Source organism: Periplaneta americana, chromosome 15 (genome assembly GCF_040183065.1).
Source record: "Periplaneta americana isolate PAMFEO1 chromosome 15, P.americana_PAMFEO1_priV1, whole genome shotgun sequence".
Lineage (NCBI taxonomy): Eukaryota > Metazoa > Arthropoda > Insecta > Blattodea > Blattidae > Periplaneta > Periplaneta americana.
The window spans coordinates 185044835-185068892 of NC_091131.1; the positions used below are offsets into that span (position 1 = coordinate 185044835).

A 24058-nucleotide genomic window follows, 5' to 3' on the forward strand; every position below is an offset into this window, starting at 1 on the left:
TTTTTTTAATATAGCAGAAGGACAATCTTTTACACATACCAATTTTCATTATTGTAAAATATACAGTAATGGAGGAAAAAAATGTTGAATATTTCCAAAAATTTTACTGCTGTAAGCTGTATCTAACTCCTTAAATACTTCGCAACGTAATAAATAATTTTACGTGCGTCACTTTTCAAAAGCCTGCCACGCACATTTGCTTTCCTTTACATTATTATAAATTACAATCTGTTTTAACTATACACAATACGTCGAAATGGAATATTAATAATTGATTGAAAAGTGAAAGATTGGACATGGACACGAGTGCTGTTTTGAATAGTTTAGACCGTACTCTCTGCGAGACGTCGATCAGGGAGCTCATCTACAACACAACAGATCCCCCCTGCGCATGAAAGAACACTGGTTTGTGATGCAGATTTTAATGTCCGTGGTCGGGCTATAGCTACATATTACACTAATCAGAATTTAGATCAGGGTGCAAATTAAGATTTCTGATTAGGGGGGCAATAGAATCCTAGATAGAAAATACGACACATAAAATTATTGTTATCCTCATTCGATACAGTTCAACGCTTGGTCACATAGGGTTTCTTGTCTTGCATCTTGATTACAATAATAATTCTGTGTTGTTTGGGTAAAGGGAGATAAGTCATAAAAATGAGTTTGGAGATAAATGAAAATTAAACTTCGGACCCTTATTGCAAATAATTTTCTACACAAATAAAACACATCAACTGCTAGTATTCTTTTCATTTCTGCACACTCACTTGTATAATTTAACTTGTGTGTTGATTTGGAAAACAAAATTCCACCTGCACAAAAAAATGACTTATTCTCCTTTACCCGAACACCACAGAATTATATCCATGAGCAGGTTTAAGGTAATTGTATTCTTCACCTGACGTAGTTAGGAACATTAAATGCAGATGTTTGAGATGGACAGGGCATGTAGCACGTATGGTCGAATCCTTTGGGGAGGCCGAGACGTAGATGGAAGGATAATATTAAAATGGATTTGAGGGAGGTGGGATATGATGATAGAAACTGGATTAATCTTGCACAGGATAGGAACCGATGGCAGGCTTATGTGAGGGTGGCAATGAACTTGTGGTTCCTTAAAAGCCATTTGTAAGTAAATAAGCAGGCTTAAAATAAGATGTGTAATTCCTAAGTAATTGGTTGTTGTCAGCTTGCTGGTGATAATACATCAATATTATAAAATATACTTGTATTAAAACAATTACATTTTGTGAAGAGGGGACAGAAGTTATTCCTGGCAGGGATGTTAATATGAATTTATGAGAGGGGACAACTTTCCAACAGAGGGGAATCCCCCCATCAATTCGCACCCGCTTTAGATGCATACAAACAATAAAATTGTTCTTCCTCTGACACATATCGTCAAGTGAAATGTACTGCCTAATAATAGATGTACATAAGCCTGTCAGCCAGAACCTCAATCAGAGGACTATTTGTCCATTTAAGCCTATTTTAAGAATAAATGCACATTTTTGTCTTTTTCGTCTATTAAAAAAATTAAAGCATACTTTTTTACTATTTTAAGTTATTTTCACAACCAACATTTTATTGCCTTCAATTTTTCTTTTTTTATGTACAAGTTTAATGTTGACTATCCCACAGATGTAACCTTTTATAGAATTTATTTCAATATATAAACGAAATTACCAGTAGCTTAAAATCTTTTCCTGTCCAGCCAATTGCCATGAGTGCAAAATGCAAACTGTAAACTGTATTGTCTCTAAAAACTGGCTTACAGGAAATAAAATCTACCATATAATGAAAACTAATACTACAGTTGTGGTATACATACAGAAATCTATGTAGTTTACCTCAAACATGTACTAGTTACGTCAGTTGAAGCACAACGATTTTTCTGTCTTGAAAATTGATCTGTTCGATAGAAGGCATAATTTAACATCAGAAAATCCAAATACCCACCTTGTGATAATATGCAATGAATAGCTAGGTATGCTACATGAATATCATATAAATTAAGTGATAAAATATAATTATTATTCCTTATCTTACACTTACAGTGTTTTTTTTTTTTTAATGTTTATTAACTCTCGCAACTTAGCTGCTCTAGAATTTCATGCTACTTATCTGGGGTCTTTTTTGACCCCAAGAATATTGGTTGTTAATAATTAGGATATTTTACAGCTTACTGCATTTTTATTTACAGTATAAGCAAAGTCTACTGTATACAGTCACGAAGCTTGGGATGATTTTTTGCATTTCTCACGATAGTTGCTAGACGCTTGGAGCGCTGTGAGTACTAGGAACAATAGACTGTGTCACTGTCATCGTGATCTAATACAGACTCGCTTAACCCGATCACGAAGGGCGGCGTTTCAACCATATAAATTAATTGGAATGCATAAAGAGTAGCATATATTTCTCTAAAATGTAGTGCAATTGCATTAATAAAATTTAAAACAATGATTAGGAGACACTTCAAACATAATTCCATGCGAGTTAAGGTGTAATATTACTTTTGGTGTGAAAATTACGTTGTTCGTATGTGTAATACCTGCGCTTATTTCGATTAAATATTGCGAAATTCTTGTACATTCATTTATGCATGATTCAATAATTTTCAATTGCACCACACGAATATTTAGATATGTTGAAATTATAGGTTATGTTTACTGTACCAGTTGCCCCTTTCTGTCTAATTTTAGTGGTCTCAAATGCCCTGCCACTACATACAGTAGCGTGCAAATTAATCCGAACAACGTAATTACTTATGCAAAAACACTCAAACGGGATAAAAAAAGGATCTAAGACATACCTCAGTAATATATGTGGTCTCCCTTGTTCCTAATAACAGCTCTGAGACGATTTGGCATGGATTCCACTAATTTCCCACAAATATTCTTCATTTCTTCATCGCAAAACCATACACCAATGAGGGCAGAAATCATCTTCTCCTTTGTAGAACAATCCATTTTTTGCATTCTTCTTTTGCAAATTGACCACAAGTTCTCAATGGGGTTGATGTCGGGTGAGTTGCCTGGCCAGGGGAGTACCTGAATATTCTTCTTGTTGAAGAATTCTGTAATTTTTCGAGACGTATAGCATGGTGCCAGGTCTTGTTGGAACACACCTCTGCCAAACGGAAATGATATTTGCAGCTGGGGTACGATTCTGGTTTCCAATAAGTGAATATATTTGTCAGAATTCATCATTCCCTTGATAGGTATTAATGCTCCAGGCCCTTCATGTGTAAAACGACCCCAAAACATTACTTTAGGGGGGTATTTGGGTGCTTGTTGGAGATGAGCTGCTGTTACTTTTTCAGATCCTTTCCGTACGTAAGAAACATGATGGCCGTGGACCTCGAAATGAGACTCATCGGAAAAAAGTACAATCTTGCAGTCATTCACTGTCCAGTGTTGATGTAATTTTGCCCACATAAAGCGTTTTTTGCACATAACAGGGGTTAGCAGTTGCTTCTTAATAGGCTTACGAGCCTTTCGTCCAGCTTCCAAAAGCCTACGCCACACTGTTGTGACGTGAATATTTGCCCCAGTGGTAGCCATTAACTCGCGGGTTAAGTCGACAGCAGTTAGTCTAGGATTTAATTTACTTTTCCTGACAATTAAACGATCATCTACAGGTGAAGTCTTCCTTTTCCGGCCACAGTTTCCTTTTTTCTGGGGTGTGATGGATCCAGTCTCCCTGTATCGTTTTATGATCGAATTAACAGTAGCCAAACCGATGTGACATTCTGCAGCAATTTGCCTCTGTGTCATAGAAGAATGCTCTGCTAATGTTATAATTTTAGACCGTTTTCGTGGAGTTGTATCCATTTGTGAAGATGACAGAATGTACACAGGATTGCAGTATTAAGTCTTCAACACAACTGAAATGCTTATAAGTACAAAACGACAGGCAAAATGTCACATATTATAAAAAAAATAACGACAGACCTTCAACAATGGAATTACACGTACTACAGATGTCAATTAAAGCGGTATGAGCAGCTGTGAGGCCAACAATGACAGAAAATGTAAAAATATGTCGTGTTCGGATTAATTTGCACGCTACTGTATGTACCGGTATGTTATGTCATATGGAAATTATAGGTTATGTTTACTATATTTAACTTATATTCCTATATTCGCAGTTATACATTATTATTAAAATGAAGTTCACCAAAAGATGTAGTTCCAAATGAAGTGCTCCAAAAGATGTCAGCAATTGGTTCGGCTTGGATAGGTACCAGGGAATAAAAACAAACAGTGCTGTCATCAAGGCTGTGACAAAATCATTCAAATCCTGTAAATGAATTGAAAGGGAGGATATTATGGAATGTGAATGGGAGGATGTAATTGGAAGACTATATCCACGCAATGAAGTATCAAGAAAGGGCTTGCTTATATTTCATTCCAGAACTTACACAAAATAATACGTATAATTTTTTACAGTTATTCACGTGCTGTTATCTCGACTTGTCATTCAAAAGAACTGAAAATATTTTTGAAGCAACATTTTAGAAGAATGTGACCACTTATATTGAAATGTTGTGTAGTTTTTTAAAAAAAGTTTTGTCCGTGTTACTATTTATAGCAGTTTTTTAATCTGTGTTTCCATTTTTTCTGTTCCTGATAGAGTATATTTTCATTGTTTAACACGTGTATGGTGTAATGTAACACCAGCAGTGGCAAACTTTGCACCACCCCTCTTACAACTCTGGCAGTGCAAAGTAACCCCCAACTATGGGTAACTTTGCACGAATTTATGGCAGATTATAAATTTCAAAAGACATTTATTTTCGAAGATATGACTGGCTAAATACATTCCCACATACCCCTAAAACGTATAAAATAAATGCCCATCTCAAAATTACACATTTAAAGACTACATACACATTAGAAACAAATTTTTAACTAGAAAATGGTGAAAAGTTACCCCATTTTACAGTATATAAATATACTAAAATAAATATAAAAATAAACTAAAACGCACATAAATGAACAATATGTGATAAGGTCTTACAGAAAATGTTCTGTTTTTCAATAGAAATAGGCCTATCTATATTGGTTTTCGATTTCTCCGAGATTTCAGAAATAGGGTCTACTTGTAGGTTTTGTTCTTTGGATATATTGCCCTACCCAGTCATTTGTTCGTGACTATCCCCAACAACTTGATATATAGCAACAACATCAAATTGTCACATTCCTCTGTGTAACTGACTGAAAAACTATTTTCACATTATAGGCTTTAGAGGCTGCAGATAGTGAACTTGCTGGCAATGGTGGCAACATTGGCCCAGTGCACTGGAACCGCAGCAGTGCTATAAACTACCTGGTATCACATCAAGCTCCTGATGGTTCGTTTGGAGACGTGTTTACAACCACTGAAGTTGTGCTTGGCTTGGGACCACAACGACTCAGCTCTGTTAGAGACCTCAATTGTGGTAGTGGTAATTCTGCAGGAACTTTCACTGCTAGTGGTAAGTGAAACATTTATAAACACTTTCTCATTAAAGAACAACCTTTAAAAACTATTTACATCAGTCGACAGTGTTTACAAGCACAAGAAAATGAAAGGATTCAAGAAATACAGAATCAAATAGATCAACCACAAATGGGTACCGATATGAATTCGATAAAATTATATTCATATAAAATAGGCTAGGCCTAGACTTGTATCTCTAACATTGGTAATGTTATGATAATCAACACAGGTTGATCTTTATGACGAACATAAAGTATGATGAAGGATGGGTGGAGTGGAGAAAAATTCTCTCAGGATTCGAACCCAGGTTTTCAGCTCTACATGCTGATGCTCTATCCACTAAGCCACACCGGATTCCAATTCTGATGCTGGATTTAAGTTCCACCTCTTAGTTTCCCTTTAGTGGCCAACCCTCATGCACTGTGTAACATAGTGTGTGGACATTGTGTCACTGTCACACATCCGCTTTTCTTTGTCTTAATCACTTCATTAAGACATCATCTACAGCTTTCTTCAGAGTTTCTTCATTGTAGTTTTTGTAAGGCAGGCTACCTACTGAGGACACATACATGTGTGTGGTATGATGGATCAATACGTACCTAGGCATACCTATATGAAAAAAAAAAGCAAGTACCCATATTTGTTAGTATTCATGTATATATTTATAAATGCAAATAAAAAATACCTAAATTCATTTTCAATGCAAAACATGAGCAAATTTTGATGCGACAAAGTCACCCCAAATCGCTATTAGAAACGGCACATTTCCCCAAAACTCAACGAAATAACCTAAAATGTTGGCTCAGTAATTGTAACTTTCTTTGGTGTTTAAAGTAGACATATTAAGGAATAAAAATGTTGTTATCCAATGCTGGGCTTTGGCAACGAAGCCATTAGTGCTAAGGAATAGAAATAAATACTTACCAGATTACTGAAGTAAGTTCAGACACCTGTTGCAATAGAAAGTTTGCTGCACAAGAAATTCACTGAAAAATGTCGACAACACAAAAGTTCAAGTACAACCAACTGTGGAACCACAAAGTCCATTCTGAAATTTCCATACTGAAACTGTTCTGTCATATATCGGAATGAGGCATTAGTAACCTGTTTCATTGGAACAAATGTGAGATTGTGCCACTTATATTTTTCCGTGATATGAGACAAAGTCACTCCAGGGTAGACAAAGTCACCCCAACTGATGGTAGTCTATGTAAAAGGGAACACAGAAAAATGTGGTCAATTAAAGAAATAGAGCTTTCATTTGTTTTAAATACTACTAAATGTTGACATTGGTACCCATCAGAGACCAGAACTTTGGCAGAATGCCTTTTAAATGTGTTACATACCTTCATTTTGAAAGTAAATCTGTACGAATTATACCTTTGTGATTGAAACGTCACAGTTTTATGTTTTTTTTTTAATATAAATGCCTAATTTACAAAATAATTGCTTTTTTTTGCCTTTATTTGATTATTTATCTGTTATTTATTAATTTATTATTAAAAATTGCCTACAGGTATATTTTAATTTATTTCTATAACTGCCACAATGGAAGTGACTTCACCGAATGTAATATTATTATCTTTCAGTCAGTTCATATTCTCTTTGCAACATGAGTGCTGCCATGCAAATATGTATAACAGTAAGTGTTTTAATTATTGCTTGTGTTTATTTGACAAGACAAAAATGAGTGCCAGTCTAACATTATTTTTAACAGTTATTTTTCTTTCAGTTTTCTTTGCGACGTTGTTGTAGCTATCTAAATATTTCACATCGCAACATATCAGTACAACCAAACACAAAAATGCACTTTCCAAGGCTACTGGGAAGAAGATTTCTTTGCTTCCAACAGTAATTGCAACTTCGACTCAAATCTCAATTTGCATTCGACATAGGTAAAGCTTTTCTTGCTGCCGAAATCCCTTTGTGGAAAGTGCAAGGTTGTGGGTCTAGTGCAAGGTTTTTGTAATTGCCTTTTATTGCCATTTATAATGCCTTTTTCCCTGCCTATTTTAGCTATTTATGATGTCTTTTTGCCTGTCTATTTTAATGATTCATAATGCCTGAACTTCCGGTCTCTGGTATCCATTAACTTAAAAATGAGAATATTGTTGTGTATAACATGGTGAATATGAACTATCCTTCTGTGTAAAATTATCCTATAAAGCCCGTGTTAAGTATCCTATTACATAAACAGCATAAATTTAGTAGACCTACAATAGTAATTACTGACCAATTAAATAGATGAATCCATCTTACAGTAACATTTCTAAACTTTTAAAGGCATTGATATGAATACCCACACCTCTGTTTTTTTAAGAGCTTCAAGGTCAGTTTTAAATGCATTTCACACAGTTTGCAAAATGTACCACCCCGAGTATGATCAAAATACAACAAATGATATTTATTTTTCCCATCATTTTTTATATTTTGATTTCACGTCCAACCATTTTATTCATTGACTTACCTAACAGCACAAGATGAAGGTAACACAGATGGAATTACCAGTTCACAGATTTCGCATTCACTTAAAGTCAATTGAGAATTAACTTCATTAAATGCAACAGGTGCTTTTTGCATTGACTTCTCAATATGGTACATCTTTTCATTTTAAGAAAAGTAAAGAATGTCTCTGCAGGCTCTCATTCAATCCTGAACAGATGGAAAAACTATTTTGGACAACTATTAAATATGCATAGCCCAAATAGAAATGATCGGGACGAAATTCAAATACAAATTGCTGAGCCATTTATACCGGAACCCACACTTTCTGAAGTCGAAATTGCGATAGAAAATCTGAAAAAGTACAAGTCTCCAGGTATTGATCAAATTCCAGCAGAATTAATACAAGAGGGTGGAAGGGCATTATCTAGCGAAATTTATAAACTTGTACTTGCAATATGGGAAAAGGAAATTGTACCAGAACAATGGAAGGAGTCCATAATCGTACCAATTTTTAAGAAGGGGGACAAGACTAACTGTAGTAACTTTCGAGGAATATCACTTTTGTTGATGTCATACAAAATTTTGTCGAATATCCTTTTGAGAAGATTAACATCATATATATAGAGATGAAATTATTAGGGATCATCAGTGTGGTTTTAGGTGTAATAGATCAACTATTGATCAGATTTTTTGTATTCGAGAGATATTGGAGAAAAAAATGGGACTATAAGGATACAGTACATCAGTTATTCATAGATTTCAAAAAGGCGTATGACTCGGTTAAGAGAGAAGTTTTATATGATATTCTTATTGAATTTGGTATTCCCAAGAAACTAGTTCGATTACTTAAAATGTGACTCAGTGAAACTTACAGCAGAGTCCGTATAGGCCAGTTTCTATCTGATGCTTTTCCAATTCACTGCGGGCTAAAGGAGGGAGATGCACTATCACCTTTACTTTTTAACTTTGCTCTAGAATATGCCATTAGGAAAGTTCAGGATAATACAGAGGGTTTAGAATTGAACAGGTTACATCAGCTGCTTGTCTATGCGGATGACGTGAATATGTTAGGAGAAAATCCACAAACGATTAGGGAAAACGCGGAAATTCTAGTTGAAGCAAGTAAAGTGATAGGGTTGGAAGTAAATCCCGAAAAGACTAAATATATGATTATGTGTCACGACCAGAATATTGTACCACATGGAACAATAAAAATTGCAGATTTATCCTTCGAAGATGTGGAAAAATTCAAATATCTTGGAGCAACAGTAACAAATATAAATGACACGCGGGAGGAAATTAAACGCAGAATAAATATGGGAAATGCCTGTTATTATTCGGTTGAGAAGCTTTTGTCATCTAGTCTTCTGTCAAAAAATTTGAAAGTTAGAATTTATAAAACAGTTATATTACCAGTTGTTCTATATGGTTGTGAAACTTGGACTCTCACTTTGAGAGAGGAACAGAGATTAAGGGTGTTTGAGAATAAGGTTCTTAGAAAAATATTTGGGGCTAAGAGGGATGAAGTTACAGGAGAATGGAGAAAGTTACACAACACAGAACTGCACGCATTGTATACTTCACCTGACATAATTAGGAACATAAAATCCAGACATTTGAGAAATGCATATGGAGTGTTAGTTGGGAGGCCGGAGGGAAAAAGACCTTTGGGGAGGCCGAGACGTAGATGAGAAGATAATATTAAAATGGATTTGAGGGAGGTGGGATAATATGATGGTAGAAACTGGATTAATCTTGCTCAGGATAGGGACCAATGGCGGGCTTATGTGAGGGCGGCAGTGAACCTCCGGGTTCCTTAAAAGCCAGTACGTAAGTAAGTAAGTAACGAATGTCTCTTATTTTGCCATCATACACTGAAATTTTATATTTACTTTATATGCTACAACTGTTTTAGTAAACAAAATTATTATATTTGCTAAACAAAAGTAATACTGAAAATCACGCTAATAAAAACTTAGCACACCTGACTTCTTAACTGAAAATTCAGATGGTTTAAATGTCAACCAATCAAGATCGGCTAGCACACCACCAACCTTTTAAGGAAACAACTACCTGAGAATCTTCATAATATAATAATTTGTTTCAGTTACTGCAAAGTCATATCAAATTGAAATGCAGTACAGTATTATACTCTATAAATTATATTTTTCTATTTTTAAAAATTCTGAAATCTCCAGTGGGGACATCATGGAATCCAGGGGAGGATCTCCTTCCCCAACCACCTCTTGAAATCATCACTGATTCCGAATACAATTTTTTTTTTTTTTTTTTAGTTTTTGCAGGATATGTGGATTATTTTCTGGTCGATACTAAACTCATTCCTTATCAATTTTCTCTCTAGAGAGTTCTAAAGGACAAAATGTGGAAAAATAATCTACATACCCTGAAAGAGCTGAAAAACTACATCTTGAAAAACACTGTCTCCATTTCTCGATGAGAACTGCAGCAAATGATGCGTCACTTTTAAAGCAGATTCGAAAATATTTGGAACAAGATAGCAGACAGTTTCAGCATCTTCTTTCTTAACTTGAGTGAGTGAACGATGCTTATATTTAATAATATTTTATATTACTACTTTGTGGCATCGGATTACCAATACTGGGCTGCAACTGTAGGGTTGCTATATGCCACGGACTTCACGAACTGTCTGCGATTTTATAGTGTAAGAAGAAAGTCTGGGCCGAAAAGACTGAAGTCCGCGATTTTGAATGCAGTTAGAAAGAAATCAGGAAAATTACAATATTTATGGGATAATGTGGAAATTATACTCAAAAGATGATACATCTTGCGAACTGAATGAGAACCTTCTCTTTGACTGGGTTATCAAATTGAAAAATATTTCCTATCGGACAACAAAGAGGAAAGTTCTAAAGATACTCTTTCACACAAAATATGGATAAATTTTTTTGTCACAGCTCTGTTTCTGTGGAGCAGTACTCAGAATTGCTGAAAATTGTATAATTTTATTTCTGTGTACCTGGCAAGGGTGCCTGCAGGGGGTACCCAGTGGTAGCAATTGCTATTACTGAAATTTTTAAATTTTTTTTCCATCCATTGAGCAATCTTTGACATTGTCCATCACTTTATCCTGCACTATATGCACAGTTGAATGGTCATTCGGGTAAATGATGTGTAATCATTATTATTATTATTATTATTATTATTATGTTCATTTGTTATGATGCAGCATTTATCACAAACTACTTATATGTATTTTTTGTATTTACAGTGAAACCTCTCCTTACAGACCCCCCAGAAATACGGACACTCCTCATATACGGACAGATTTTTATGTCCCAACTAAAATAATACAGAAAGAATGATGAATTAAATTCTCGTTTACAGACACTCTCAGACACGGACACAGACAGCTGTTTCACAGTCCAAAGGTTTGCTTTAGCTCCTGACTATGGACAGAACTTGGATTTCAAGACTTAATGTGTTACAAAAATGGAAAATTTAGTTTTGAGAACTATACAGAAATTCCTTAACATGAAAGAAGACAATTAGGGTCTCGTAGGCTACCACTTGTTAGCTGGAAGCGGGTGGATAAACAAAGTCATACAATTTAACCTGTGTGATGGGTCCAAGGTTTCCGCAATCGAGAAATTGTATTCGACGCATGATGGGGTTAGTAGGATTATTCTCTTCACTTCAATCAGTTGTACTGTTTCGAGAGACATGGCACCTGAACGTAAAGGTTAAATTGAAAACTGTAAATTACAGTACTGCATAACTGTAGACCTAAAATAAAATTGCATAGCACAGTACTGTATTTTCCTTTTTCGGTCTTATCTACTGTGGTCCAAAGTTGCAAAGAATTTACTGTAGTATACTGTAATTAAAATTAAACTAGAGCAGTACATTTCATTTAAAGCGTGAAGGCATACATAATGCATATTATAAATTTACTGTTATATTGGGAAGCCTCCCTCCCAATAAAGGACACCTCCCAGATGCAGACAGATTGTTACATCCCTTCGATGTCCGTAAATGAGAGGTTTCACTGTATATGTTTTAGCACCCTCTGGAAAGTGAAAACACAGCTAAGGAACACCATGCAAGATGACCTCTTTCCTCTCTATGCATGTTGTCCACACATTAGAAACGCACAGAAGAAAACAGAGAATCATTTTTTCATAAAGTGATTGATATCTATGGACGAGAAACTAGGCGACTACAATTTTTGTTTCGAGTTCAGTAGTCAGAATAGTGTAATACTATTAGTTGGAATATTGTATATAGATACATCAGAACATTAAATTTTGAATTAATTTTAAGTTTAGGGTAATTTAGATTTCAGAACTGGCTATTTTTCATGTTCAATTTTTTTCTCTCCTCAAATTTTCTAACCATCTTGCTACCACTGAGATTGGATCCTGCAGGCACCCTTGGTACCTGGGCATAATGCCAACATTGAAAGAGTATTTTCTTTGATTAATGGTCAGTGGACAAAAGAAAGGAACAGATAATCACTTAAATCAGTAAATGTAATTCTGCAAGTACAGTATAATATGAAAAATGTAAATTGCAATGAATTTAACATGATCATTCAGAAACAAAGTTACTTTCTTCTATTCACAGTTCTGAGTAGTATGAGTGTTGCTATGGTGGTAATACACAAACTTGAATGGTCTGCACTAAAATAAATGGTAATAATGTAATGCCCATGCCAAATAAGAAGGTGATAGATAAAATAAAATGTATTACTGAAGTGTCCAACTCTGTCCATATTAAGTAAATAAGTGATACTTATGTGTGTACAGTAAATAAATTATTTTTAATATCCATATTTAATACAGTGTGCGTTTCTTAGAAATTCGTATGTTTCCTGTTGCTGATTGAATTTACGTGTCATTCATGTCTTGGTTTTGTCTTTCTTTATTATGGCAACCCTATCTGCAAGCAGTTTAGCCAATAGCAGTATTGCTGCATTGCGGTTTCTCTATAACCTGTCCACTCAGTATAGCAAAGTAAAACAGGATGCATGAGAACTGATTGGAACAGAATTAAATGTATATGTCATTAATTAGAATGGAGAATAATTAAATAGAATGTAATAGACTGGAGCAGAATGAAACAGATTGCAATGAAAAGGAAGGAAAAAATTGAAATTATTTAAGTATGGTAGAATGCTAGTAAAAATCATCAATAATAGTAAATTCGGAGGAGAAATATGTGTAATCATTATATTTTATTATACTCAGTTGTATAGCTTAGACAGTGGCAATTAACTCTAGAAACACGATTTGTCTTTTGTTCCAAGGAGAAAATGAAATGTCAAAAATGACTTTAAAGATCTACATACCATTTTATTCGTTATTTTCACTACAACATTATAGACTTCATTTGTTCTGAGACATTCCCTAGTCCTGCCAGAAAATTTTCATCTTGAAATTAGAGTATTTTTCATATATTAATAGTACCACCAACACAAAATTGTGGCCGTCTTCAGAGTGGTATTTATTTATTATTCTGTGTTTTATTAATTTCTCTTCCTTTATTAGTTTGCATATTTTATGTTTATAATTCTTTAGGTAGATTATATGAATTGTATGTAATGTAGTAACAAAACTGTACAAATAACCAAAATGTTTAATTCAGGGAAAGTCAAAACAACACTCGTATTTGATAAATCTTTGCTCTTCCAGTAGCTAAACTCCAGCCATCTACAGCAACAACACTTCCTCCTACTGCTGTGGCAAGTGCGGATTCAAATTTGACAGTGGAAGGCACGACTCCTCGACAGAATCCTAAAGGAGATGACCTGGCAACTGTGACATATACATTATGGGTTGGAACAAACGTGACAGAGAATTTCACCATCAGTGTGACAGCTAAGAAGAATTCGACTTTTTATCACATAATGCAAATAGCTGCAGAACAAGATTCCCACTATGTGTGAGTATCATTTGTTACCGCTAGTGAAACATAGATACCCAAATTTTGATGCCTCCAGATGTGGTCGTATAGACCCTCCTGAATTCCAATATTCTCAAACACATTAATTTTGATAATTATTCACTTCATTTAAATACCGAAGTACCTAGAGGGGACCAGATTCACATCGATAAAAAAGAGGGCACAGCGATTCAAAAAGGAGGACATTGTTTGAAAAAAGAGGACAGAAAATGTGTATTTAGATTTAGGCTTATTATATTTTAAATTATGTCAGTATCTCTTTTATTACAAAACATATACAGTACAGATTTAGGCTTATATCATATTTATAAGTATATTAATATCTATTTCATTACAAAATAATTATGAAAAAACTTTAATGATATTTTTACAGTTAGCTACATATGAAAGTCAACAGAACTATAATTGAATAGCTTATTTCGAAACCGTAACTTGTGACATTTTCACATACCAGTATTTTACTTTTTTAACCAGTGTGCTCTAAGATACTTATGACAAAACTTTATAAATAAAATGATTTTACAGTTAGCTACATATGAAAACAACGAGCATAACAAATAGGAGCAAAGTGAGTTATGATCTTTGGCAAAGAATATATTCTGTCGTTGCTGCTGCCACCTACAGGCAAATTACTTGAGAAAGGCGTCATATCAGATAATTTCAAAATATCAGGTATACAAGTTACGAAAAGAAGGACATTTCTCGATTTTTTTAAAATCTGCCCAGACCCCGGACAAAGGTCTAAATAGGAGGATATGTCCAGACAAAAGAGGGCATCTGGTCACCCTAGAAGTACCTACTTATTAAAACTCTTTTTTTATTAAAAGAGTTGTATTCCAAGTAGAATGTTGAGATACAGCACAGTTGTAATTATTCAAGCCAGCCCAATTCTTTCATTCTTAGTCGCCCTCGGTAGCATAGTTGGTATAGTGCTGGCCTTGTATGCTCGAGGTTGCGGGTTCGATCTCGGCTGAGGTCGATGGCATTTAAGTGTGTTTAAATGCGACAGACTCATGTCAGTATATGTACTGGCATGTAAAAGAACTCCTGCAGGACAAAATTCTGGCACACCGGCGACGCTGATATAACCTCTGCAGTTGCGAGCATCGTTAAATAAACCATATTTTTTTTAAAAATTCTGTCTTTCTTTTTTTTTTTTTTTCTTAACTCATTTCCCGAATAAAAAAAAACAATCACAGAGTGATGTACTAATTGAGTAACGAAAATCAACTCTGAAGATATGTATTAAAATGTTTATTGTTTGCAGTTGAATTTCAATTTTAATTTACTTTAGTGTTTGTCAGACTGTGATTAAGCGCACATTAACGTGAATGTTGAAAGAAAACGAAAAAAAGATCGTGGATTTAATAGAAGATTAAGTTCAGAAATTGTGAGAATTAAATGATGAGATACCTACTAAAGATAAAAATTGACATTGAGCTCGAAATGGAAAGTATCATCATCAGTTCTTACTGTGGATTTGTGGTTGTATCCAGTGCTGTCATGGAGGCCATACATCATATGGGAACCTACGATTTATTTAATTAGTGTGTGGGGAAAAGAAAATTTTGTCTGTATGGAGCCATACGGCATATGGGTACCTAAGTTTTGTATGCCAAGATCTGTACAGATCTTAGATTATCTCTCGCTGTTCCTAAAGTATTTTGTTTGATATTCATAAACAAAAATTGTCCACCTCTGCAGCACTGGAATCCAGAATTATATAAAATAATGGTTGAAAAACAAGAAGTGCTGCAAATACACATTCCAAGATTCATTGAGACAAGTGTGCATCTTCAGTGGGGCTACATGTTGTATTCTTTAAATCAAGCTTGTTTTACAATTAAAATGTAAAGCAAAACAATTTCTTTACTTCTGCTTTAATATTAAAAAAAAATAATTAAATGACAGTCAGAGAGATTGAGAAAGGAGAGTAAAATATATTTCAAGGGAAAAAACAAGGGGTGGGGCGTATGGCCAATAGGAAAATGATCATGACAGCACTGGTTGTATCTAAGCCTGCATTCTTTCCTTGTCCAGTATTTGTAGTTTATTACTGCTCTTAGAAATTATACTTATCAATTCAGTCTTTCATAATTGAGTCTTTTTCTAAATTCAGTTTTCGAAACCATAAAGCTCGAATGACCAATAAGGAAAATATAGACGTTGTGTAGAGGACTGATCAACCCCTCACTTTAACCCTACAGTAGTTGTTTAAGTTACTGTCACATAGTAGTCACTGTGGACTGGCACTGCACAAGCAAATAAAAGGGTTTAAATTTATTTACAATCATAAAGAAGTTATGGACAAACATTTTTGTGGAAAATATATATCTTAAAAAAAATGATGTGCGAAATCATTCAATCATGAGAGTCTTAACTGTGTGGACGATAAGAGACAAGACGCTTCGTATGATATTGCTCACACCCATGTAGCCAAAACATTTTACATGCTTCTCGAGTTTCGTCTTTGTTGCAGCAACACATGGGAGTCATAATATAAATATGTATATATTGTATTAGATTTGATTAGCTTAGATTAGATTAGATTAGATTTGATCTTTATTAGAATTATAAGCACACTAACTTATACTGATTAGCGAGGACTAATTGTAACAATAGTAACCGCTGCAGTTTTAACTGACATTACAGGTCGCTGCGGACTCTTTACTTTATTTAGCTAGCTAGTAGGCAAAGTGAGTACAAATTAAAATTATAAAACAAAAATGTTTCTAGCCACTACCGTAAGAGCCAGGTTCGTGTACGGTGTGGTCTTAGCCAATAATAGAACATAAAATTTACAAAGACAATTTACTAAATACAGTAGGCCTAATTAACTTAATTCAAACCAGAGCAAACAAAAAAAAAGAAGAAGAAGAAGAGAGGAAAAAAGAGAAAAAAAAAACATTTAATATAAATTGACAATTGGACAGAAGCCAGTGGTATTCAATAAAAACATGAATATAGTAGACAGACATAAAAAGATAAAAAATACATACATTTGTTAATATTATATATCATGAATAATTTTATAAATTTCTTTTTTAAAAGGTTCAATTTTAAAATATTTCAAATTTGGAAAATGGTTTGTAATTTTATTATAAAGTCTTGGGCCGAAACTAGCACCATGTTCAAGTGCTGCACTTGTATGACATTTAGGCTCAATTAATGGAAAAGTAGACTTTTGTCTTCGAATACGATATTCATGCCTATTAGATTTATGTTTTATTAGATTTCTGTGATAGTAAGTTAGTAAACTTTATTTACAAATTTCTTCAATAGTTCATTGTTCCTCAACTGTTAAGAACTGATAAGCAAATGCGAGTTCAGAGCTTAAAATTTGTGGCAATAATGAGAAGTCTTTTGTTGAAAGCTATGAAAATTGGGAAGAAACTGGGATGATAGATACGTGGGAAAACCATATTAATAGTTCTCAGTGGAGCGACAGTCCATATGCAACCACTGGAAGATCAAAAAAAAAAAAAAAAAAAAAACATGTTGAAGACCTTAAATAAAAAGTGAGAAAAAGTAAAGTTAGCAATTCGGAAGCATAATTTCAACTTCGATCCCTTTAGGGCACATTGTTGGGGACCCTGCTGTACTGTATTGTATTTTATTTTAAGGGTTACAAGATGGAGACACACAGTTATGTCATTCAGCTGGTTCGCACTGGTTTGCCTGAACCGCTTGTTAAATTTGTCGCAGTTCATAGAACCAGTTGTTAATTTTTTCAAGTGAAAATGTAAGCTTCTTTACAGAAAGGAAGAACATTAATTCAACAAGAAATTCCCCAGCTTTTAATATTGCAGTAAACATAATGCAAAAATAAACGACAATATAGCTCGAAGTGATCATATTATTATATTGTTATTTCTCGCCAAAGTATGCAGACAATCAGAACAGGAATATGGTAATTTTTCCTGCAACCTTGAAACCCATCTGCGATTATGTCGACAGTCCAGTACCCCTACCGATTTATAATCAGAAATACAAAAGAATTATAAAATATAAATACTATTGATACTCTATATAAAACTCTAGTTAGGAGTAAGCTAGAGTATGCGTCTGTAATATGGTCACCTCAGTTTCATTCCCATCAGACGCAAATAGAAAGGATACAGAAAAGATTTTTACGTTATTTATATTTTAAAAAACATCACATGTCGTCTTATGACAAGCAAATTTCATATAATCGGTTACTTTTTTAATTTAATTATAAAACTTTAACATCTCGGCGATTAATAAATAGTCAAATTTTACTCTATAAGACTGTTAACGGTATATTGAATAACTGTGACTTTCTTAAATTCCTTCAGTTCAATGTAAAGAAACAGAATTACGTCATAGGCAACCTTTTGTTATTCCCCTTCCTAGAACTGTTTTCTTCAAGAACTCTCCATTGTTTGTTATGTGTAATACTTACAACTCTCTGTCTTTAAACTGTGATTTTCAATTAGATTTCAGTTTAACAGTTGAAAAATGTCATACAATATTAAAAAGAATTGTATTTCCTTAGATATTTAAATTATGAAGAAGTGTATTATAATGTTTTTACTCTAGTTTTTAAATAATTTTGCATCATTATATTGACATTTGGCACTATATTAACTGCAATACTATATTCTAGCATCTATTACCGTTATGTATTTTCTTTCTTTCGTTTGTGTTGTTTGTTTTGTTTTGTTTTGTTTTGTTTTTTTCCTTATGTATTTTGTGTATGTATCTGTGTAAGCCACCTGTAATTTTTTTTTTTTTTTTTTTTAATTTCGACCGGCCAGAGGCCGTTTTTCCAAAGTTATCTATTTTTGTTTTTCTGTTTGTTTACCTTTGTTTCCTTTGTTTTTACTTATACTAATACAATCACAACACCCATGCCCGAGGCGGGACTCGAACCCACAACCCTTCGGACCAAGCGATAGGGACATGCCATGCCCCTACCGCTTGAGCCATCCGGGCCGGCATGTAATTGGAAGCCTGCTTCTGTTGGTGGTGGATTGAAATAAATAAATAAATATTTCATATTAAAATTATGAAATTTGGGTCATTAGCGAAAGAACTGTTTATTGGAAAATTAGAATACCACCACTGATTACACATAAAATAGCTTCCTGTACAATTTTTTTTTTTTGCAGTTTTGAGGCAACAGAGTGGCCCAATGGACATTATGTACACACCATAGCAGGCTACAAGGAGGAGCCATCTTGTTATCATTATTGGCTGCTGTATCAGATCCCCACACTGCCTGAACCAGCCAGTCCTCCTGGAAATAATTTTGTCACACCAGTCGGTAAGTTGAATTACTGTTAAACTGATGCTTAGGTAGTGTATCTTGCATGTATTTAAAAATGGTAGTAGGAAGACCATATCGATTTCAATTTTTAAGATTTTTAGGTTATGTTTTTGAACATTTGAGAGAAAACAAACCTGTTTCATTCATTATGCAGTACATGCTCTGAGACCTGGCATGAATAAACTCTGTTCTTATAACTCCTTTCATAGACGTACATATCTTATTTTATTTTTCACATCATTTTTGACACATTTATTCATAGTGTTCTGCCCAAGGGCAAGTCTTTCAATTCAATTTATTAAGCCATTAAACATACAGTGATAGGCTTCGTAACAATACAGAAGGGAGGGGAAAAAAAAAAAAAAAAACATACGCTACATTTGAAAATACACATATAACTGAAAACAGTAAAGTTTAATTAGAATGAAAAAACAAAACATTTGAAACTCTAAAATTAATGAAAACATTTCACTCTTATTGTAATAATTGTAACTAAATGTAAATAACTTTATTTATTAAAAAACAATTTCGTATGAATCTATGTTAAACTCATCTACAGAGTAGAAAGGATTAAGTAAAAGCCAATTATAAAATCTAGCTTTGAAACTATTGGTTGGTAACTTATAATATTGACTGGGAAGCTTATTATATAATTTCATCCCCATGACAGAAAAGTTTGTACTAGTTTTATGTAATCTACAGTATGGAATATTAATTGTTCACTATTTCTTATTTCATGATCATGTATATTGGCTATTAATGAGTAATTGTCTATATTTTGTCGAGTACAAACCCAGCATTCTCCAGTCCTTCCTCTTTGTCTCCTCATATGATCCATATATCCTAATGTCGTCTGTCATCTGATACCGTCTTCTGCTCTGAACTCCTCCCGTTCACCATTCCTTCCAGTACATCCTTCAGTAGGCAGTTTCTTCTCAGCCAGTGATCCAGCCAATTTCTTTTCCTCTTTCTGATCAGTTTCAGAATCATTCTTTCTTCATTCACTCTTTCCAACACAGCTTCGTTTCTTACTCTGTCTGTCCAGTTCACATGCTCCATCCTTCTCCATATCCACATTTCAAATGCTTCTATTCACTTCTCTTCACTTCGTCATAATGTCCATGTTTCTGCCCCATACATGTTTCTGCTCCACTCCACACAAAGCACTTCACTTCCAGATATACACAGAAGATGCTCCTTTCTCTAGTAAAAGCTTCCTTTGCCATTGTGATTCTCCTTTTGACTTTTAGCACATTTTACTTCTAATTATTTCTTCGCAATTAGGTCGTTACAACAGTTTTTCAACAGCAGTATCTTAAAGACAATATATTTTGTCTATTTTCATTCCATTATGTCCTACGGAATAATATTTTTTGGGGAAATTCACCAGATAGTAAAAATATAGCCTTTTCTTATTACCAAAAAGAGCAATTAGAATAGGTAATAATTGGAACAAAGGTTAGAGAATCATATAGACCTTTTTTTTTTTTTTTAAATTAGACATTCTGACCTTAACAAATCAGTTGAGGCATTCAGAGCTAAAATGAATCAAGTCACAAATTTTCATAAATTGAGTTTAATTAATTTTCTGATTATCTGAAGTTGGATCTTTTCCGAGGACTAATGGATCAAGTCTTAATTCCAAGCATTCACCGGTAGGTGACACCAGTTACTTTTGGCTCAAATTATTTGTTCATGATGTTCTGAGCCATAGTGGATCAAGTCAACAAAGCGTTGCATCAATTATAGTAGGGAGCAGGAATATTGGCGGATGGAGGTATACCCCTTCATACTAACCCAACCCACATTCCACCCCTACTTTAGCTGTAAACATTCTTCGAAGGGTCGCTTCCGAAACATCTTTCACTCCTCGCTACGTAACCTAAAGTCTGTAACATCGAAATAGTGTTTATATATAAACACTGCGAAATAGTGTTTATATATAAACACTGTCTGTATGTCAGTATTTAGTGTAATTTCTGTGCGCAGCATTATAATTATTTCATTAAACAACAGCACATGTGAACACTTCATTTGTTATCATACAAACTGCTGGTAGACTATACAATATGCGACATGATTTTATAACTACTATACTGATATCGAATAGCATTCGTATTTTGAGGTGAATGAACTAAGAAAATCAGTTGAATTCATATCTTCCAAGTTCGACAGTCTTAGAGAGGAATTGCCACATGCAAGACATGAACTCAACTCCACGCAGGAGGAGATGAAGAGGCTAGTGCAAGAAAATGACCATCTCAAACAGGAAGTGAGTGATCTGCAGCAGTACACACGCAGAGACAATATAATGCTATTTGGAGTTCCGGAGATCGATGAACAAACAACTTATGAAGTCATTGACCAAATATCGGAAGTCATAGGCGTTAGTGAATTGGTGCAACATGATGTAAGCGTAGCACATCGCATACCATCCAGGCCAGGGAAGACGCGTCACAAAGAGTAGAAGTCGTGATGAATGGCTCCAGCTGTTCAGAAATGAGGCCAAAAATGATGGCAGCAGTCCTGGGATTGCGACAAAGAAAGTCAACAGGGACCTTCCGGCAGGAAGAATCACAGCAGGTGATCAACTGACAGCAGTGACCAGAGATCTTTTGATCAAGACAAGGGTTGCAAGAAAAGATGAAGGCAGTCCCGTGAGTAAAATCACTTGTGTTGACAATGTAAATAATTTGTAAATAGTATTGTGTCGGCACCCAGGTTTTATTTTATATAATATAATTGACTTAACAATGGCTAGTAATACTATATTAAATGAAATTCATCAGTGCAAATTTAATAATAATAATAATAATAATAATAATAATAATAATAATAATAATAATAATAATAATAATAACACAATGATTTTTAACGATTTACTTCACTGCAATGAGTATATTGCCAATATACTATCAGACTTAAAATATTTCACTTAAACTTATAGTGACCTAATTCCTGTTTTCCTCATTCTTTTAATAACCAGAATTTCAATCATATTACGAAAATTTTAATTTGTTGTATTAATTAAAGTTTTTTAAGTATTCGTACACACTATAAATAATTCCTTTCGCTTGGCTCCGCGTATCCGCTCCCTTTCTAGACATGTCGCTCAACTAGGCACAGAAGCAATTCCACTGTTAGTATTGAAAATTACTGTTTGAATATGTACACAGTGAACAGACAACAGCTACGATGACTACGATGACTACTCTCTCAATACACAACAATTGGCTTGCAAGCAACTACACCCGAACGCATCGACACACTGCCAGTCAGTCATCCCAATGGACAGGTCAGAAGAGAGGGGGTGGTACGTGCAAAAATGTGCTAAGTACGACCCGCAAATATCTTTGCTCCCTACTATAACATCACAATTGTTTATGTTTTATAAATCTAGAATTTGAGAATGAAGCAATAAAATTATTGCTAGTCAAATTAGATAATCCACTAGAGCAAGTTAACTTTAAGTCCTGTTATCTCAAAACTACGTCTCATGGACTTGATTCACTTTAACCCTGAATGCCTTATATATACTTTTTAATAAATTTCCTCTTATGTAATAAAGAAAATTTTCAAACTAATCCAGCCATATATAGTATAAGTACTCGCAGAAAGAATGATTTTCATATGCCATCATCATATTTATAATTAGGGACCGGATTTTTATGTAATTACATATTGTATTCTTTTCAACCTAACCGTATATAAATAACAAATCTTTGCGAATCTTGTAATTACCATTAATATATTAAAATTTGATACTACATATTTTTACATATTTACACCACATTACATATTATGGCTTGGTATTACATAAATCTACATATTTAGGGGTTTTATTCATTTTTACTTCTCTAAAAGAAAAAAAAAAAAAACTTTGCTGGGGAAGTTTACAATTTGAAGTACACAGATTTAAAAAGCCCTTTTTACCTACCCAAGAAAGGATATATTTCGGTACAAAACAACATTCTTAGTTCCAGGAAGTAATAGAGGCACTCATCCACTGTAAATATGAGTGAACAAAAGGTAACCTTTCTCATACAACTACCTTGTATTGTAATAATCACTCAGAAAATAGAGTTGCTTCATGTGGTGGAGTGGGACGAGGACAACGTGATTTGTTCTGCACACGTCTTAACAAGCCGTTCCCATGCAATTTGCAACCTTACCCACCCTCTTCTTAATCCTTCCAGGGAAAACCCGTGTCAAGTCTGGCATAAGCCGCAATAAAGTAGCCAACTTTTGAAAAGAAGCTGAAGTAAAGGAACAAACTGAAAAGATGTTGAAAGATTAAAATAAAAGCTTTTCAGGTTATTGCTTGACCTCTTTACTTCAAATTTAGTAGACCTATACGAAAATGGGATTTTCCGAGCAATTAGAAAGTATGGTTCTCGGCTGGAATAATCCTACCCTTCTGAATGAGACAGGAATGTCACTTTTCAAACAACAGTTTGTAAATGCCTATAGTTTGAGATTTTAGTAGGTAGGTACTTTGTTTCTTACAAGGAGCAGCTAAAATGCATGTGTTCCACATTCATTCATTCATTCATTCATTTATTTTATTCCATAGATCTTACATGAGCAATGAAGCTTTAAGATGTGGAACATGTCAACATTTTACATTATTACAATTACAATTTTTACAAATTTTTATAGTTTTACAATTTAGTAATTTTCTACAATTTTTACAATGTTGTACAATTTTTTTTACATTTTGGCGAGATGTAGTGAGATGAAATGAGGTCCGAGGATTCGCCAAAATATTACCCGGCATTTGCCTTTTCGGTGGGGGAAACCTCGGAAAAACCCAACCAGGTAATCAAATCAAAGGTGTTGATGCCAAGGACTCGCCATAGACCATCCGGCTTCAGTCCCACGGCTGTGGAAAAC

At 34.2% G+C, this 24058-nt stretch overlaps 1 protein-coding gene across 6 annotated transcripts in view; it reads left to right on the forward strand.

The window, feature by feature from the left end:
• Positions 1–24058, forward strand: part of LOC138715578 (uncharacterized) — a 103205-nt gene that overhangs the window by 16121 nt on the left and 63026 nt on the right. For all 6 annotated transcript variants that reach the window (XM_069848649.1, XM_069848648.1, XM_069848653.1 and 3 more), the window contains exons 2-4: positions 5248–5482; positions 13605–13854; positions 19008–19162. In XM_069848649.1, the coding sequence (XP_069704750.1) occupies positions 5248–5482; positions 13605–13854; positions 19008–19162 (640 nt within the window). The remainder of the gene's footprint in view (positions 1–5247; positions 5483–13604; positions 13855–19007; positions 19163–24058) is intronic.